General features: G+C 60.4%; 7 protein-coding genes across 7 annotated transcripts; 1 reads left to right on the top strand and 6 right to left on the bottom strand.

The window, feature by feature from the left end:
• Positions 1–602: 602 nt before the first annotated feature.
• SCHCODRAFT_02639781 (uncharacterized protein) lies at positions 603–2,901 on the bottom strand. Its single transcript, XM_003027371.2, has 3 exons — positions 1,518–2,901; positions 1,333–1,468; positions 603–1,128 (listed from the first exon to the last, which is right to left on the bottom strand). Exons 1-3 carry the CDS (start codon positions 2,841–2,843, stop codon positions 743–745), a joined length of 1,848 nt encoding a protein of 615 aa, XP_003027417.1. The 5' UTR covers positions 2,844–2,901; the 3' UTR covers positions 603–742.
• Positions 2,902–4,394: 1,493 nt separating this feature from the next.
• Positions 4,395–6,043, bottom strand: SCHCODRAFT_01216405 (uncharacterized protein; the record flags this gene model as incomplete). The annotated part of the gene is made up of 2 exons (XM_003027370.3): positions 4,395–5,978; positions 6,032–6,043. The coding sequence occupies 2 exons, from the start codon at positions 6,041–6,043 to the stop codon at positions 4,614–4,616; spliced, it is 1,377 nt and encodes a 458-aa protein (XP_003027416.1). The 3' UTR covers positions 4,395–4,613.
• A 523-nt stretch (positions 6,044–6,566) lies between these two features.
• Positions 6,567–7,506, bottom strand: SCHCODRAFT_01339535 (uncharacterized protein). Its single transcript, XM_050341471.1, has 2 exons — positions 7,345–7,506; positions 6,567–6,961 (listed from the first exon to the last, which is right to left on the bottom strand). The coding sequence occupies exons 1-2, from the start codon at positions 7,480–7,482 to the stop codon at positions 6,749–6,751; spliced, it is 351 nt and encodes a 116-aa protein (XP_050197802.1). The 5' UTR covers positions 7,483–7,506; the 3' UTR covers positions 6,567–6,748.
• Positions 7,507–8,086: 580 nt separating this feature from the next.
• On the top strand, positions 8,087–8,567 carry SCHCODRAFT_02080555 (uncharacterized protein). Its single transcript, XM_050341720.1, has one exon. It carries the CDS (start codon positions 8,197–8,199, stop codon positions 8,443–8,445), a length of 249 nt encoding a protein of 82 aa, XP_050197801.1. The 5' UTR covers positions 8,087–8,196; the 3' UTR covers positions 8,446–8,567.
• Positions 8,568–8,689: 122 nt separating this feature from the next.
• SCHCODRAFT_02516273 (uncharacterized protein) lies at positions 8,690–9,151 on the bottom strand (the record flags this gene model as incomplete). Its single annotated transcript, XM_003027369.2, has 1 exon — positions 8,690–9,151. The coding sequence occupies one exon, from the start codon at positions 9,149–9,151 to the stop codon at positions 8,690–8,692; it is 462 nt and encodes a 153-aa protein (XP_003027415.1).
• A 761-nt stretch (positions 9,152–9,912) lies between these two features.
• SCHCODRAFT_02516371 (uncharacterized protein) lies at positions 9,913–16,581 on the bottom strand (the record flags this gene model as incomplete). Its single annotated transcript, XM_003027368.1, has 11 exons — positions 9,913–10,301; positions 10,353–11,101; positions 11,149–11,281; positions 11,338–11,523; positions 11,575–11,969; positions 12,020–12,168; positions 12,227–12,389; positions 12,441–12,640; positions 12,684–13,064; positions 13,720–13,958; positions 14,001–16,581. The coding sequence occupies 11 exons, from the start codon at positions 16,579–16,581 to the stop codon at positions 9,913–9,915; spliced, it is 5,565 nt and encodes a 1,854-aa protein (XP_003027414.1).
• A 254-nt stretch (positions 16,582–16,835) lies between these two features.
• On the bottom strand, positions 16,836–17,177 carry SCHCODRAFT_01050579 (uncharacterized protein; the record flags this gene model as incomplete). The annotated part of the gene is made up of 2 exons (XM_050340931.1): positions 16,836–16,964; positions 17,067–17,177. Coding segments are annotated over 2 exons (240 nt in total), but the record flags the coding sequence as incomplete, so codon positions are not given.
• Positions 17,178–17,943: the final 766 nt, after the last annotated feature.

The following is a 17,943-nucleotide window of genomic DNA, read 5'->3' as shown; positions in this document are numbered from 1 at the left end:
CACGTGGTTGAGGAGAAGTAGCATCCGTAGGTTTCCCTGGCGGTGTTATTTTATTGAGATAATGCAAGTAACACGAGGGGACTTAACTCAGAGCGACTCATACGTTGAGACTTATACTGTGCGACAGACAGTGCAAGGGTACGATGAGAGCATACTCGGAAATTGCCGATCCATCACCAACCGTGGGAAGCCCGACATCTTTACCCGACACCTTTACCCAACACCTTTACCCGACATGTTTACCCAGCATGTCACCCTGACCTTTTACCCCGTGATATCATCCATAGGAGTTATGAATGATATGCTCCTCACTCTCGCTTCTAATTATATACGGTTTTGAGCTCGTCAACTTGCTTGTATTCCCAAGTCTTTCCGAAGACGCGACAAAAGTACAATTGCTCTATGCCATGGACTCGAGCAAAGGAGATCGCCGAAAGGGTGCGCAACGGATGGCGAGGTAAGTGAAGTGACTTGTAGCGATCGACGCTCAGTGTTAAAGGGCGTGACGCCCATGGGGCATATGGATCTGCTTCAATTTAATCTGTGAAGAGCATTCCCCGCTGAGGAAGAATGCCCTGCGGCCAAAAAGTACTCGAGTCAAGCGAGTAGTTACACAAGTCAAGTGGGTAGTGACATTGCATAAAACCTACACAATAGCGCGACAACACCAGAAGGCAGAAGGTAGGTGGCGACGCGGTGCAGGGACTAATCAACTTGCGAGGACAAGACATGACTACCTTGATCAAGGCTTGCGCTGCTCAGGCAGGAAAATATCCATGGCAACGACGAAAGGGAGGACATGCTGCACGCGCCGCCTGCCGAGGTTCATAACGACCTCGACGGCCACAACGTGGGGGGAGAAGAGTGGGTGGGCGCCTTCGCCTTCGCCAGCGCCGCGGATGTACACCTTCTCGCGCAGATTCGGGATGGCGTCCGTCAGGTCGCAGAGGACGACGAACTGCTCGCGCGGCGCGGGCTCGCCCTGTTGCGTGCTCCGCTCGGGCCTCGGGCTGCTGCGTCCCTTGAGAAGTCGAGCCATCTCCGCCGCGATGCGCCGCCTTGCGCTTCTCGTGACGTGCTCGCGCGCGAGGGAGCAGATGAATATGAGGTCCACAACCGAGAGGGCGCCTGCGGAGTCATGAACCATGAGGTGTGTTGTGCGGGATGTGTATCGGAAAGACAGGAGTGTAGAGTACGGCGAATGGGCGATCATTGAGTGCGGTGGAAGCAGAATTCTTGCGATAAAAGGGAGAAGAACGATATCGATCGGAATTCGCCAGAGCAACATATCTTTGCGGTATACATTGGACAGTATGCGGTAGACGGACGTACCGTTGAGGCCCCAGACTCCATTTCTCGCGCAGCACGTTTCGCGGTGTCGCTCCTCCCAGTGCATCCGTTGGCAGCTCCCAGAGCAGAACATGGCGTCGCCGCAGGGACAAACCTTCGCCGAACGGTTATGAGGGCCCTGCGGGCCGTCAGCACCCCTAAACCACACTCTGCACAGTCGCGCCTACCCGCAAATTATAGCAAGCGAGGCAGCCTCTCCACTCCTCACTCTTGCGGTGTATATTGTAACGACGCGTGTAGGCCTGGTACGCCTGCACGACATCGCGCCAGAAGAGCTCTTGCCGCGGCGGGATGTTGTGGATCGCGGGCGGGCGCGGGTGCCGCCGACGGAACGCGCGCAGGACCCGCGCGTGCGCCATGCCCGCAGCCAGCCGCCGCGCGAGGGCGCGGCAGTCGTACAGCACATCCGCCACCCGGTCCAGCGCGCACAGGACGTCGAAGACCCCGCCCGCGATGGCGCGCACAAGCGTGTGGTTGCTCCTGGCCACCGCGCACATGTTTTCGACGAGCTGGGCCGCCCAGAAGGCGCCGGCGTGCGTGTCCGGGGTGCGGAGGCAGGTCTGCGCGCCGGCGAGGACGAAGGGGATGACCGCAGGCGGTATTTTGGACGGCTGCAGGTCCGCGTGCTTGACGAGTGTCGCGAGCAGCGCGAAGTGCTTCGTCCACGTCTGCGGCCCGGCGATGGGGCTCATGTTGAGGGTGCTGAGAAAGTCTGTCTGCACGGGAATTTGCCTGTAAAGAACCCTCTCTGTCACGCCGGCCTTCTGGAGGCTGCGGCGGAAGAGCGCGCGGTCCGCTGCGGTAGGCTCGTTCCCCTCGTACGCGAGCATGCTCTGGATGTAGAAGAGGATCCCGACGAGCCCGAACGCGAGGTTGAAGAAGTCGGAGCTGCCCTTGGGGCGCGGCGGCCCGCGCGCCTCCTCGGCCTGCGCGCGCGCGATGTAGCGCGGGAAGCCGAGCCAGAGCTCGAGCGCCTGCACGACGATGTCCGGGTGCGCGTGCAGAAGCGGCTTCGCGTGCGCCATGTCCGACTCCAGGAGGGTGAGGTACACCTGGATGATGCCCGCGAGCTCGCGCCCCGTCTCGCGCGTGCCGGTGGGATCGACGATCTGGCCGCGCTCCGGGTGGAAGAGCGTGGCCCACGCAATCATGCGCGGGGTAATCCGGCGTAGGAGGGGAGCCAGGCTTTGTCCCTCGGGGCGTTCGGCGACTGCCCAACCGCGCTCGAAGGCGCCAAATGTCTGGCAGACGATGTTGATGTGGTTTGAGTTGTATATGTTGGTCCCAGGGGGTGGGTCGCGGGCGACGGCGCGAAACGCATGATCAAATCCGAGTTTTACTTTTTCGAGTACAGAGGCATAGTTTTCGCCAGGTTCAAAGGGTTGGTCGCCGGAGAGCTGCTCGATGAGATGGCGCATCGCCCGTACGTCGTCGTAGTTTCGATGATGGTGCGGGTCGGAACAATGCTTGTGGTGATGGTCTGAGCAGCCCATTGGTGTCATTCAGGAGGTCTATCAAGCGTCAAAGCAAGATTATGGTCAAAGGGTGCCGTCAAGCCGTGCTATCTCAAGCAGAGTCAGTTCGGGAATGGGACGATCGCTATTTGTCCATGATTGGTTCGGATCACTTCTTGATCTTCCCCGTTTGGCGTTGCCTTGTTGCTTCTCAATGCCCGCAGCCGTCTAAGCAGCTCATGCCGCAGGGTATTATCTGGTTGGAGGCTCGGGTAATGTGCTGAGTGTCTTCCTGCCATCTCCACCCTCTGACCTCATCCTGAAAGTCACGACTTTGCTCGTTGGGCTCCCCTAATCTGACGCCCTCTTATCCTGTACGGGCATACATCTTTGAATCCAGGATACAGATGGATACCTCAGACGCCGCCGCCGCTGACGGCGCGGCTGAAATAGGACTTCCCTGTAGAACAACTGCCTATCCAAGCTCGAGATCTCCTCGCTTGCTTCTAGGTCAGTGACGCTTCGACGAAGAATATCCGATTCTCAAGTGACTCCCGACAAAGTGGCGTTGACAAACACACTGATCCGCCGGATGACGCGAAGACGGTCATAATTGAGGACGAGAGGATTGTTGTCGAAGGCTCAAGGAGAAAATTTACTGAATACGTCCCCTTTTTCGCTCGTACTTGTGCTGGCTTCTGACGAAGCATTTCAAAGAAGAAATCTGTACAAATCGGACTCGCCTCATGTACAGCTCGGCGAAGAAAGGAAGCGATGGCTGACCGCGGCGCGGAACTCTTGAAAGCTCGCTGCGAGAGTTGCAAAAGATCACACTACGAGCACCGGAGAGTTGTTCATCCTGCAAGACCAACCTGGGGAAGCTCTCGGCTCAAATTAGCCCGTCCCACTCGTTGCAGCAGCTCGACAGAGGAACTTCACCTCGCGGATCGGCCTCACCATAGTCATTATCTCGCCGTCTTAACTCGACGCCGCGTCTTCGTCCCCGAAAACTCGTCTACCCTCATCCCGGATGAGGAAGCGCTTATTCTCGTTCCCGATAAGACAGCATTCCTTGCCGCCAAGATAAGTCCACGCCGCGCGCGCCCACCGCTCTGCTAACCGACTAAGCCCGCCGTCCTCATCCTCGCACCATCCATTGGTACTGGCGACCCCTTCAGCCATCCATCGTGTATGGTCTACCGTCCCCCATGCGCACTAGCTTGATCCCCATGTGCACGTCGAGCGGCGTTCACATTACCGGCTTCGCCTCGTGCGACACGTGATATAAGCTCGCTGCAGACCGGAGCAAAGCCGGTCGAGCGCGGAGTCGACCGCCAGCCGAGCGCAGACTCGCCCGCCACTGGAGCGCTGACTCGACCGCCGACCCGGCGCGTGCGCACGCGCAGATCGATACGCGTGGCAACGACTGCAGCGACGCGCTCGAGGCGAAGACGCTGCTCGCGCTTGTCGTTGCGCTACGAATGGCAGGGCCTCGATCCAACGACGCCGCTCTCCGCTGACGTACTCGTTCAGACCTCGCCTCTACGCCCGCTTTCATGATACGCAATCTCGTTACGCTAGGCCATGGTTCTTACCCTGCATTGAACTCGAATCGTGTGCTCATAATGTGGTGCTGCGCGTTGTCTTTCACTGAAATGATGCTGTTCCTCTCTCGTCTCACCCGTGCTGTATTGCTACTGAGCCACGTCTTCGGTATCGCCGACATGTATCTTACGCATCATGGTACCAGAGACTACAGCGTTGTGATAGACAGCACTATGCATCCCACAGAAGAAGCCAAACTTCCCCTCAGGGTTCCTGGATCCAGCCGAGGACCTGCCACGTCGGTCGCCCGTCCAGGGGAGCTATCCGCTTTCGCCTCGACCGGGTCACCTCATGGATGGCAGGACGCAGCTCCTCGTGGTCCATATATATTCTGGCGATGTTGACCCATGCCAATGCGGGAAGAAGCGAGGGCCCGTCGGTGTGCAGGACGATCTGCTTCAAGAACTCGGCATTCGACAGCATGGCGTCAAAGTGCAGGTCCCGGAGGCTGTCCATCAGCCGGATGCAGGGGAGCCAGGCGGAGGGCTCGCGCTCCGCGGGGATGAAGACCCTGAGGTCGAGGAGAGTACGTGACTGCTGGCTGCGGGTCAGGAATCCGAGGAGGGAGCGCGTACCATAGGCCGGTACGTTGCTGAGGATCAGCACTGTGATGCACGGGGCGATGATGTGATCGAGCAGCGCGCAGGCGGGGTCGACGAGTCTGAGGTCGGTGAGGGCGTTTAGCTCGAACGTGTCCTGCTCGGACGCGCTCGAGGGGTATGAGCCTTCGAGTCCGTCTAGCGGGTGGCGGACTTTGAGGGCGAGCGACTGGAGCGTGCCTGCGCACGCCCGGAGCAGGGGGAGAGTATAGGTGACGGGAAAGGGGGCCATCGCGTCGATTTCTAAAGACGTGGGCGCCCACATGACGGGAACGTGCAGCTGCCTTTCGCTCTGCAGAGCGTCCAACGTTAGCGCGAGGTGGCGAAGACGGGGTGCGACAACGAAGTCGAGCACACTGAGCTCTGGCGAGTTGGGCGTACCGTAGGCGTCGAGAACCAGCCGCTCAAGGTTCTCCATGTAAAGAACTTGGAGATCGGGCAACATACTGAGTTGGCCCATCAGCGTGAGGGAGCTCCAGCAAGATGCGTACGGCTCGATGCGGCCCCACAAAAGACTAAGGTCCTCAGTTGTTATTGGAAGGAATAGCTCGCAGTATTGGTCGAAATTGCGCATGGACTTGACGACCAGTTTGGTCCACAGCTTCGAGAGCCCGTGCGCGACTGCTCGCCAGACGGCGCACACCTGCGAGATGGTGACTGCAACATGCAGAGTCTGCAGGGGCGACTCGTTTGCTACCTGGTAAAAGATCTCAATCAAGAGTTCTTTGGGGAGGCGGCGGATGGGAGCAAGGGTTGACCAGTGTATATCAAGCTGAGCTAGGATCCCGTCGCGGGTAGATGGGTCGCTGGGCAGAAGGGATCTGAGCTCAGATTCCAGAAGGGAACTATACTCGTTGATCGCCGCGATCTGTATGGAGGATGGTCCCACGTATGTGCGCAGCATCGCGAGGTTTGCGACAGACGCCGCGCGCTCGAGAAGCTCGTCCACGGACAGGCTGTGCATCGGATGCTGTCACATTTGCCATCAGCGCCAAAAGTGCACGTATGTAGATTTGCACTTACTGGAGGACTCATTTACGGGATTCAAAAGAGCTGGCTGCTTCCGACAAGGGAGGGATGGCAGTGCGACCTCATCATTCGGCAATCACCGCTCACACGGTCAGCACGTCACGTCCACTGTGCCACACCTCTACTCTCTGTCGGCATTTGCTCAGGCTGCATGCAAGATATACCCACTGAGTTCTAGTATCGCGCGCGTAGAGAGACGTTCTCCCGCTAGCAATGGGATTCGGCTTTACTTCATGACTAAGAGGGAGAAGCAAAAAAAGGTCAGACGACAGGAAATAAACCTGAGTGTGAGCGAGGAGCGCGTCTGCCGGTGGAGCGTCGTGCGCGTCTGCCAGAAGAGAGATGAGAAGCGCGTCTGCAAGTCGACCGGGCGACGTGTGCGTCAGCCTGCCGAGCGAACGATGCAGCGCGTCCGGCGGTCGAGCGATGAGCGCGTCTGCCAATCGATCGAGCGAGCGACGGGCGCGTCCGTCAATCGAGGCGACGAGGAGCGCGTCCGACCAGTCGTTCGAGCGACGATGTAGCGCGTCCGGGAATCGAGCGACGATGAGCGCGGCGGCCTGGTCGAACGAGCGACGATGTAGCGCGTCTGCTAGCCGATCGAGCGACGAGGGCGTCCGCCGAGCGCGACTGCCGATTGAGCGAGCGATGTAGCGCGTCCGCCAATCGAGCGACGTGCGCGTCTGTCAGTCGAGGCGAGCGTCGTGCGCGTCAGCACGTCGAGCGAGCGACGATAAGCGCGTCCGCCGGGAGAGCGACGACGTGCGCGACTGCCCAGTCGAGTGACGATGTAGCGCGTTTAGCCTGCCTGTCGATACGAGCGACGAGCGCGTCCGGCAATCGATCGATCGAGCGACGTGCGTGTCCGTCTGTCCTAGTCGATCGAGCGACGTGCGCGTCCGCCAGTCGAGCAACGTGCGCGTGCTGCCGGTCGAGCGAGCGACGGGGGCGTCCGGCCCAGTCGGTTGAGCGAGTGAGCAACGGGGAGCTCGTGCGGCGGCCTGGAGAGAGATGAGGGGCTCGTCCGCCCAGCGAGCGAGCGCGACGATGTAGCGCGTCAGTCGGGAGACGGGGAGCGCGTCTGCCAGTCGATCGTTCGAGCGAGCGACGAGGAGCGCGTCCGCCCTAGTCGAGGCGACGTGCGCGGCCGCCGAGCGAGCGAGAGATGGGTGCGTACGCCAGTCGAGCGAGGCGACGATGAGCGCGTCTGTCAGTCGGGCAGCGAGGCGCGGCTGTTAGTCAGTCGAGCGAGCGAGCGACGCATGCGTTTGCCGAGCGAGCGACGAAGGACGCGTCCGCCGGTCGACCGGGCGACGAAGGGCGTCTGCTAGTCGAACGATGAGCGCGTCTGCCAGTCGAACGACGAGCGACGACGCGCGCGTCCGCCTATCGACCGGGCGACGAGCGCGTCCGCCAGTCGAGCGAGGCGACGACGATGAGCGCATCCGGTCGATCGAGCGAGGCGATGAGTTCGTCCATCAATCACGCGAAGAGCGCGTCTGCTAGTCGAACGAGCGACGACGGGTGCAACTGCCAATCGAGCGAGCGACTAGCCGCATACGCCTAGAGAGCGACGTGCGCGTCTGCCAGTCGATCGGGTGACGCCGACGAGGGCGTCTGCCAACCGGTCGAGGCGACAACGTGCGCGTCTGCCCTAGTCGAGTCGGGCGAGCAAGCGCGTCCGCCTGCCGAGCGATCGACGTGCGTGTCCGTCTGTCGAGGCGATGAGCGCGTCCGGGAGTCGAGCGAGCGAGCTCGTTCGCCGATCGAGAGCGACGTGCGCGACTGCTAGTCGATCGAGGCGACAATGGGCGCGTCCGCCAACTGAGCGAGGTGACAAGGAGCGCGTCCACCAGTCGAGCGAGCGACGTGCGCGACTGCCAGTCGAGGCGACGACGAGCGCGACTGCTAGTCGATCGAGCGATCAGCGCGACTGCTAGTCGAACGAGCGACGTGCGTTTGCCGAGCGAGCGAGCGATGAGCGCGACCGCCAATTAAGCGAACGACGTGCGCGTCCAGCGTGAGAGCGAGCGACGTGCGCGTCGCTCCAGTCGAGCGACGTGCGCGTCCGTTAATCGAGGCGACGATGAGCGCGTCCGCTGGAGGAGAGAGATGAGCGTCCGCCTGTCGAGCGACGAAGGCGTCCAGCCAGTCAGTCGATGAGCGCGGCCGCCGGTCAATCAGGCGATGAGCTCGTCTGTCGAGCGAGCGACCATGTAGCGCGTCCGTCAATCGAGCGACGAGCGCGTCCGTCCGCCGAGCGAGCGACTAGCGCGTACGCCTATCGATCGGGCGAGGAGCGCGCACGCCTATCGAGGCGACGAGGGCTACATGCGCGTCTGCCGGTCTATCGAGCGAGCGACGTGCGCCTACGCCAGTCGAGCGAGCGACGGGGGCGTCTGCCCTAGTCGGTCGAGCGACGTTGAGCGTCTGCTGGTCGAGCGACGTGCGCGTCTGCCTGTCGATCGAGCGAGCGACGTGCGCGTCCGGCCATCGAGCGAGCGGAAAGCGCGTCCGCCGATCGATCGATGAGGAGCGCGTCCACCAGCCTGTCGAGGCGACGTGCGCGTCCGCCCTAGTCGAGCGAGCGATGTGCGCGTCTGCCGGTCGAGGCGACGAGCGCGTCTGCCATGAGGGCAATGGGCGCGACTGCTAGTCGATCGCGCGAGCGAAAAGCGTGTCCGCCGGTCGATCGGGCGAGCGACGATGGGCGCGTCCGCCAATCACGCGATGAGCTGCGCGTCCGTCAATCGACCGGGCGACGACTAGCCGCGTCCGGCCAGTGAGGCGACGAGGAGCGCGTCTGCCCCAGTCGATCGAGCGACGTGCGCGTCCGGCCAGCCGAGCGAGCGCGTCCGTCTGCCAATCGAGCGACGTGTACGTCTGCCAATCAAGCGAGGCGACGTGCGCGTCCGGCCGAGCGAGCGAGCGAGCGATGAGTTCGTCAATAGAGCGATGAGCGCGGCCGCCTGTTGATCGAGCGAGTGATGGCCGCACCCGCCAGTCGAGCGAGGCGACGAGCGAACGCGTCCGCCGGTCGATCGGGCGACGTGCGCGTCCGGCAGTCGATCGAGGCGACGCGCGCGTCTGCCGGTTGAGGCGACGAGGCACCATTGGCCGGGGGGATATCTGGATATCCCCTACCATGGCAGGGGGTCGTGTTTCGATATTGCACTGCCGCGGCAGCACTGTCACCACAGGGCCATATCTCGATGCGCCCCCCTGTATATATAGAAACTGAATCAATTACCGTAAACCTCGGTTTCCGGTGTCTTTCGGTGCATTTGTTAGTATAGACCGGTATTTCGACGATATCCCCAAAAGGTAGAGGCGGGATTGATGGCGTCGGGTGGCGGGTCGGTCGGTGCGCCGCCCATCGCTGGCGATGCAGCCATCGGCGGATCCTGTGGTCAGCCTCGATGTCAGACATGCACGATATATATATACGGGTGCCAGCCGCGCACATAACAATGAGCACGGCCGGTAGGGTCGGTGCTGGCACAATAAACGAGACCAATGGCTACATAGCATCTACAGGGTCCGTACCGACACGACGAGGGGGTAAAACAAGAAAAAGAGTGGCAGCGGCAGTAGCCTGGGTTGCAGCGACCGGCGGTTCTCTGGGACGGCAAAGGCCGGGACGATGGCAAAACCGTATCTAGCGACGGGAGCACCTGTAGCGATGACGGCGCTGGTGGCGGCGGCGGAGGCAATGATGGTGGCAGTGGCGACAATGACGAAGGATATGATTCAGGACGAGCGAGGGAGATAGCATAAGAGGTGACAACGGAGATGCAGCCGGAATCGACTCGAGAGGGGTCAGACGAAGACCCCCGGTGTGATAGCGAGCTTGCCCTTGCTGTGAACCGCAAGTCCTATATGGTGTCATCGTCGTCCATTTCGTCGGCAGTGGGAGTCTCGACGAGTTCTTGTAGCTCGCGGATTGTGTCCGCATCGGGTAGCGCATGTATACCGTCGAAATCGTGTACCAATGCCTTCTGCCCTTGCGCCCGTACTGCCTCCCATTTCAAGCGATATCGCGCTGCGCGAGAGCGGGCGATGGACGCCTGCTCCATCGCGTATGACACCAGGCCCTCGGCGAGCTCGTCGTCGACGGTGGTGTGTCTCGACGCCCGTTGCTCCCACTCCAGGGCGTCGGTAGTAAACGCCGCAAGCGTGCGACGCATCTCCTCCTCAAGCAAGCGAATCTCTTCACGATGCCTGTCACGACGCGCCCGAGACTTCAGGTATTCGACACGTAGAGCTGTGACAACATGAGCATCGCGAATATAGTCATGTCGGGCCTGCAACGCACCTTCATTCTGCACCGGATCCCTAAGGCTGGGGTTCTGCGGCACCGAGTACCATATCCAGGACAATGTTCGGGACGTCTCGCCTCGAGCTATCGTCCCTGCTATGTACACGCCTCCTTCGGATGAGAAATCAACGGCGGACATCTCATGCGTGCGCTCGCCCTCCGCCTTCTCCTCTGCCGTCAGAGCGCGCTCGTTAAGAGCACGAACATCGCCGTCATCGAGATATCGAAGGGTCGACTCCCAGTCGCCATGTCCTCGAAGACGTAGAAGCGCATTGCGCGAGTCGCGGTACCGTATCTTGGCGCTATGGACGCGCTTGGAGATCTTGTCGAAAGTCGACCGTGCACGCGTACTCATGGGCTGGCCGCGAACCTGGGTGTTTCGGAACGTATTCGTGACGGTGCGTGCTCGCAGGGCATGGCGAACTTCCTCGAGACTCTCGTGAGCCTCGCCGTCTCGCAGGCGCTCCTCGATGCGAGCCAGCCCGGGGGCGCAGACGGCTGCACGCACGGCGATATTCGGCAGATCGGAGGGTAAGAACAGTCGGATGCTTTCTGCGTCTTCGCCGTCGTCAGCTAAGACGCGTCCAATGCCCTCGAGATACGACACGAGCCCAGGCATGTATATGTGCTGTTTCCGTCGGAAGGCCGCAATTCGTTTCTTCAAGTTCCGCGAGCGCTTCAACAAGTCGACCTCCTGCGCAGGCGTCGGGTTCTTCTGAGCGACCTTATCGATTGATAGAAGACGTCTTCGAGGATCAGCAAAACAACATTCTGCGGGAAGAGCAAGACTTACTGTGTACCCTGGATGTCGAGCCCGAGCTTGACCATGGAGCTCGGTGTGCACTCGAATACTACGGCCGTGCCATCTGCCGTAGACTCATTCTCCTCGCGCTCGAGCTCGAGCTCGACCTCCTTCAGCTTCTTGTCTGTGAAGTGGGGTAATCAATAAGCAGACAACGCGCATGGTGAAAGCGCAACATACGATGGGTGTTGTACTCATAGGGACATGGCTTGGACCTGTCTTCTTGCCAAACGCGCTCGTCTGCAAGCCACTTCTCGACCGTCTCGGCGCTGACGGACATGAGGCCGGCGTGAAGCTGCTCGTGCTCGGGTTGAGCAATAGCATAGCCCTTGATCGCTTTGCGCATGCGCGACGGCATGACAGTTTCTGAAAGGGATGTCAAGGCGACGCCGAGATAGACTGAATGAGAAACCATACCTAAGCCATCGATACAGGACTTATTGAGGCATCCAATCATGTCTTCGAGGGTGCCTTGTCGAGTACCGGGACCCATCGGTTTCGTCTGAGCTGCCGCCTTATTCATAATGGACCAGTTCTGCTCCACCGTCTCGCCGTGCGTGAGGCCTGCGCCGTCCGTGAAATTGAGCGCTTGACGTGCATGGCAATCGGGCTTGTGTGCAGGGAGGTGGAATTTTGGCACGCGTGAGGTGAAGTTGCTGGGGGCGATTGTGATCTGCATCGAGGGCGGCAACGTCGCGTTGCGAGCCCAGAGGTTTGCCGAGAATATGCACGCAACATCATACGTATGTAGAACATCCGTGACGCCTGCGCCCTTGATAGCGGCAGCCAGTACATAAGTCATGTTAGCAAATCTGTATATGGCGTGAGCCAGACGCGAGGATAGAACATAATGTTGGTGTACCTTTCCCCCTTTTGCAGGTCACCAACACCGTTAGCGCGGATGAGATTGTGGCGCGAGCAGCAGATCGAGGCGACACCTGTCGTCCGGAGGCCTGCGACCCGCTTGAGATTGGCGAGAAAGATAGCGGCAAAGCCGGAGCAGGTTGATATCTAAAGGGACGAGATCAGCGTTAAGGGAACAAGCACCGTAGTCAAGTTGATCACTTACGTCGGACTCGTGAATATACTGCTTGATGTACGCCATATAGTCGGGATGAGCAACAAAGTACCCCCATCCGTCACCGAGGAAGGGATCCTTGGCAAAGCTGGACGCATTCGCGTTGACGAGGCGGAAGTTGGCGTCCTCTGCGATGAATAGCCTGTAGAGAAATCTAGACGGGGGGCAGTCAGAACTGATCTCGCGGTACAAAACTTGAACTCACTTATCCGCGGCAGGGGCCGATTGCCAGTCGTCGGGAAGGTTGCGGCCAGGTTGGGGACATGCGGGACATCGAAGAGCAAGTTGACCGTCTTGCGTTGTTGCAACGCCATCCGCAAAATGCCCTCGCCCAGCGCGCTTCAGCAGTAGGATGTGCCGAAACTGCCGAATGATGAACATGAATACACGCCGTTTGTCCTGTATCTGGTTAGCGCGCGTTAGGGGAAGTATATCATGAGACACGCACGATGACCGTGTTTGCACCCGTGTTATCCGTCAACTGCTGCAGCGCCCGGTAGTATTCATAGACGGCGACCTTGCTGAGGTTGTTGATCTTGTGGAATTGACGAAGGCAGTCGATCGTCGCGCACGTCTGTGGATTCGCTACGCTTGCGGGCCACCAGCCATTCCGCATTAGTTGTTGACGGTGGTGCACGCCTTGTCCGCGCCCACAGTGGCAGAAGTCGACGGAGACGCGGTGGATTCCATTGTGATGAATGACCGTAAAGTCCTTGTCGGCACTAGCGGGAGCGATGCAGTGGTCGCCGGGAGGGTGCATGAGTTGGACACGCAGACCCATGTCCTGCAAAGTCGTACGGCGGAAGTATGAGCGATCAACAAGCCATTCCTGTCAAGCGATTAGGACGCGCGCAAGGGAGCGAGAGTAACCACGCACTTCGATCCAATGCAGCGGGCAGTGGGCATGTCGGGTGACTATACACGCCTTGCAGAACATCCATCGCCCCATACACCCATCGCGACAGCGGAAAAGGGCCTCTTCCCCTCCACATCCTGCGGGCACTGTGTATAGCCCGCGCGGGATCTCCCGCGGCGTGTACTCAGGGGACGCGAAGTGGTCGCCTCTGGCGAGAGGCGAGTACTCGTCAGGTGTAACACCTGGCCAATACCCAAACCCGTCTGCAGCAACTGCAGGCAGGTCTACTCTCGTCTTGCGCGAGACTCTTCGGTCGAGCGCGGGACGATTAGGGTAGAAAGCAAGTGATAATAATATTCGTAATCGCAGTACGCGAGTCGTGAGGCGAGTAAGCGAGTCGTAATACATAAATGGTGGGACGCGCGCCCCGCGAGGCGCGCGCGGTCCACGTGACCGAGATCCCGTCGAGGGTGTCGTAGGTACGTCAAGCTATCACGGAAGTAGTAGTACAAAGGCCGTGAAGAAACGAAAAAAAGAGGTATCTGACCTACTCGGAGCGCGAAGAGTAGCCTTCTGCCCAGGTCTCCCACAAAGCCCCCCACTCTGAGAGCTCAGAGTCTCAATCAACGCGGAAGAAGCGCGGCTCGAGGGTGTTGAGGAGAGTGTCGACGCGGCGGACGGAGCTCATGTTAAGGCCGTGCATGTCGTTGAGATAGGACGCCCAGCGCGAGGCGTCGCGCTCGCGCAAGCGGTTGCGGTACTCGTAGTCGCGGCCGGCGGTCTGAGCAGCGCGATGGCGATCCTTGAAGACGCGCTTCCAGTCGCCCTCCGTCTTGAGGCTGACACGGCCATTCTTGATGTTCTCCGCTATGAAGTCGCAGAGGTCCTCGTCCTCCTCGGTCCACTCACCCCATCCGTAGCCACGTCCGTCTCGTTCGTGGTATGCGTCCTGAGTCGGGAAGAAGTACTGAATCATCTCGGGACGTGTTCCATCAGCCGGGATGCGCACTCGCCCGTTGAAGGCGTGGATCTCAGGCGTGCTGGCTTCGTCGTAGTACGCGATTGCGCCGTCGCCAGCATACATGCGATTGCCGGTCTGGTGAACGCGGGTGTCCTCGCATGGGCCCTGGCCTATCTTCTTGACCACAAGGTGCCAGACGAATCGCCGAACAGCGTAGCCCGCCGGCCCCCCAAGGAAGGCGAAGCAGCCGGCGTGAGCGCGCTTCGCGAGATCTTCTATCTGAGTCATGTACGCTTCCGTCAAGTCGCGGCCGCCTAGCCCGTACTCCAGGGTTCCTACCGACTGACCTGACTGCCGCTGGAACGAGGCTTCCACCGCTTCGGTGTTGAAGAGCCTTGTAGACAGGCCCAAGCGCGCCTCGACACCGGAGCACAGCACGCGTCCGAGGATGTCGATGACTGGATCGCGCGCCGACTCGCTCGCCCCCCACGCGTAGAGACGCACCTGGTCGGCGGGCGAGCCGACATCGATGTAGCCGTGACGGGCTACCTCCCGAGACCAAGGAATGGTGTCGACGAGCTTCTTAACGGCGGCGACGCAAGGACGAGGGGACATCTTCGAATCCAGGGCGGCGAGATCGGAGCGGACTAGCTGCCGGGACGCCCTCCATTGGCGCGAGTTCGCACGCGTGACGACTGCCGCTCGAGACGATGGGTCCGGAAGGGAGATGATGTCGGGGTCGCTCAGTCGCGCCGGGAGACCCGAAGGACGCCCGCGAGGAGGAGAGGCGCTGCGCTGGCGTGACGAGAGGGAAGAGCTAGAGCTCGTTCTGGCGCCTCTTCCTCCCGACGGCGCGAGATTCCTTGCCGATGCCAGGTTCCTCGCTGGCGCTGAGCTGCTCGACGGCGCGGGATTCCTTGCTGGCTCGGGAGTGCTGACCGTGGGTTCCCAATCCATACCTCCTTCAGCAGGCTCGTCGGCGACGGAAGAGACAGGAGGGCCGATGCGCTCGAGTAGAGATCCGGGGTTTCGCCTGGCTGGAGGCCCCGCTGTAGGGGAAGAGAGCCGTTCCGCTAGCGAGGGGCGCCTCGACTCGTCGCGCTCTCTAGCCTTGCGTGGCGCACGAGGGCGTATTTTGAGCTCGCGAGAAGGAGCCGGGGACGTAGGACGCGTTGGCGAAGCCGTTCGAGGGGCGAGCCCAAACCACGAGCTCGTGACGTCGGTCCAGTGGCGTTCGACGACCAGAATCTGCGGCTCGCGCAGCGCCAAGCGGTCTTTCTCCTCGGGAACGCGCATCTCCGCCGAGGACGGTGCGCACGAGAGTTGCTTGAGCTCGCGAAGGTCGACCTCGCCGCACTCCATCAACGTTAAGGGGAGTCGGAAGAACTCAAGCCGTTCCTTCGTGCTCGTCGCGCGGTAGAGCGAGTCACCCGTCCACCCGTAGATACACACCGGTACGTGCTCCTTCTCAACGCAAAAGTTCGCGAGGCTCGACAAGCAGCGCGAGAGTGCCTGTTGCAACACGTCTACGCCACGAAGCTCGTAGGGGAACCAGTTCTCGAACAGTTGGACCTGATAAGTACGCGGCTCAAGCGCCCCCGCTAGCGGCTGCGGATGCTGATCGTCAAGCTCTTGGAAGTGCTCGTCAAAGCTTGTCAGCGCTCCGCCTCCGGGATACTGGTTGGCAACCTCTTCCTTTGATGGGCAGCGGCCCAGCTCCCGCTTCGATCGACGCACAAAGAGGATGAAGGAAGGGTCCAGCATCTTGAGGCGAGGGATGCCGGCTGCCTCGGGCGACCAGAGGTAGTGGAAGGGGACGTGAGCCTTGAGGAGGAAGCGTAAGTTCATGTTGACCCAGTCAATCTTGGGGTCGAACAGATAGCCCCGCTTCGCCCGGTCGTGGAGGCGGAGGCTCTTGATGAACTCGGCGGTGCTGCCCAGGACCAGCGGTTCCCACCGAGGGATGCAGGACGTCGCCCAGGCTAGGAAGGCGAGATTGGCGAAGACTTCATCGCCCACTGTGGTCAGGAAGCTGAGCGCTTCCGCTCGGGTGTCGAAGTCGGTCGCGTAAGTAACATCCTCGTCGTACTCGAACGGCTGATAGGGAACGTCGCGTCCGCCGATCCTCCGCACGAAGACCGAGGGAAGACTCTTAATGATTTCGAAGCACGCGCCTGTCGCGCACGTACCCAGCTGGTCTATGCGGGTCTTCCATTCGGTCGTGGCGCAGTGCCGATCGCCGCTTATGGTGACAGCGTCCTGGGGAACCTCTGGGACGACGCACCACAGAGGGTCATCTATGCCTTCGAGGAGCGAGCGAGGTCCATGTCCCAGCCACGGGAGATCGGCATTCGGCCAGCCGGTGAGGACATCGGAGAGGCGAGTAATAGCCGCAGAGAGACGTTTGCCTGGGTCGACTCGCTCCAGATCGACCGTTGCTGAGCCGCGGGATATCCACTGAGAGTCGGTCGCGGTGGTGATAACACGTGCATCGGCTGCAACGTCGTAGATGAGAGCGAGAGAGCCCATTCTGAAAAGATCGCCCGGACGGTAACCGTGCCGCGCAACCTTACTCCTAACGCACTCGGACGGTATCCGTGCCTCCTGCGCTGGAGCCAGAGAGTGGGGGGAGGAAGGAAGAAGAGGTAGGAGCGAAGCGAGAGGGTCATAAATAAGCGAGAAGTCATGTACTACACGAGGGAGGCAGACGTCCAGGCCGCCTGACCTTGATAAGATAGAGTTATCTACTCGGCCTCCGCCGCGCGTGATGCAGTCACCGTTCGTCACAGACCATGCTTGAGCTTGTATTCCGCGACGCGCTCGGGCGAATTCCGTAGGTCGCGCTCCGATTGCCAGGTGTCGTGCTCCCATCCGTATCCGACCCATCTAACCTTGAGCTTTAGCTGGGTCCCCTTGCGAAGCCACTTGTGATCAACAATCTTCTCGACGTGGTATTCCTCGGATGGAATTTTCTCGGACCGCGTGCGCGGCAGCTTGGCTCGCCGATCTTCGACGTCCGTTTTCCCTTGATGGTAAGCCTTGAGGTGCTCTATGTTGAATATCGGCAGCCCCGGATAGATGTCGTCCATCTTGAGGCGGTAAACGTTGGGATTGAGTCTTTGCACGATCTCGAAGGGTCCTATCCAGCGTTGGGTGAGCTTCGCCTTGCCTTTCGATTCCACCCACTCCATGGAGTGTGGATTGACGAGCACCATGTCCCCTTGCTTGAATTCGGGGACTGGTTTGCGCCCGCGATTATAGAGGCGCGCTTGTTCCTCCTGTGCCGCAGCGATGGCGTCTCGCGCCGCATCCCTTCGTATGCGTAGGTCGTCGTAGAACGCCTTGGCTTCGGGAAGGCGGGCTGTACCCTTCCCCGACCCGTTGTCATTGGCGCGGTCAAGCATTGACTGCGGCTGGTATCCCATGAGCAGCATGAAGGGGGACTCGCCTGTCGAGCGATGCACGGCGGAGTTGTAGACGAACTCCATCATGAAGAGGTATGAAGACCATGCGCTCGGGTCCTGCGCGACGTACGACCTCAGCATCGTCTCGAGAAACCGATTGACCACCTCTGTTTGCCCATCCGTCTGCGCGTGGTGAGCTGACGACATCAGCAGCGCCGACTTCATTTCCGCCGCAACATCCTTCCAGAAGTCGGATGTCCAACGCGGGTCCTTATCGGACACGATGCTCGCCGGCACTCCGTGCTGCGATACTACCTTCTCCACGAAGAGTCTGGCCGTCTGCTTCCTGTCGATGGTCGTCTTCGTCGGGATGAAGTGTGCGTGTTTCGTAAGTCGGTCAACCACGACGTAGATCGCATTGAACCCCGCCGATAGAGGCAAGTCCATGATGAAGTCCATCGATATGGACTCGTACGGCGCTTGCGGA

This window comes from Schizophyllum commune, assembly GCF_000143185.2.
Source record: "Schizophyllum commune H4-8 unplaced genomic scaffold SCHCOscaffold_12, whole genome shotgun sequence".
Lineage (NCBI taxonomy): Eukaryota > Fungi > Basidiomycota > Agaricomycetes > Agaricales > Schizophyllaceae > Schizophyllum > Schizophyllum commune.
Note: the sequence above shows the minus strand (reverse complement) of the source record. Positions and strands in the feature narration are given on the sequence as shown.

Bases quoted from the DNA above. Each gene is read 5' to 3' on its own strand.
- SCHCODRAFT_02639781 (XM_003027371.2), bottom strand. From the start codon at position 2,843: ATGGGCTGCTCAGACCATCACCACAAGCATTGTTCCGACCCGCACCAT. The intron at 1,469-1,517 runs GTAGGCGCGACT...GACGGCCCGCAG, and splicing joins TCGCTTGCTATAATTTGCGG to GGCCCTCATAACCGTTCGGC. The intron at 1,129-1,332 runs GTACGTCCGTCT...ATGACTCCGCAG, and splicing joins TGGAGTCTGGGGCCTCAACG to GCGCCCTCTCGGTTGTGGAC.
- SCHCODRAFT_01339535 (XM_050341471.1), bottom strand. From the start codon at position 7,482: ATGCGCTCATCGTCGTCGCCTCGCTCGACTGGCGGACGCGCTCGTCGC. The intron at 6,962-7,344 runs GTCGACCGGCGG...CTCGACCGGCAG, and splicing joins CAGACGCCCTTCGTCGCCCG to CACGCGCACGTTGCTCGACT.
- SCHCODRAFT_02080555 (XM_050341720.1), top strand. From the start codon at position 8,197: ATGAGCGCGGCCGCCGGTCAATCAGGCGATGAGCTCGTCTGTCGAGCG.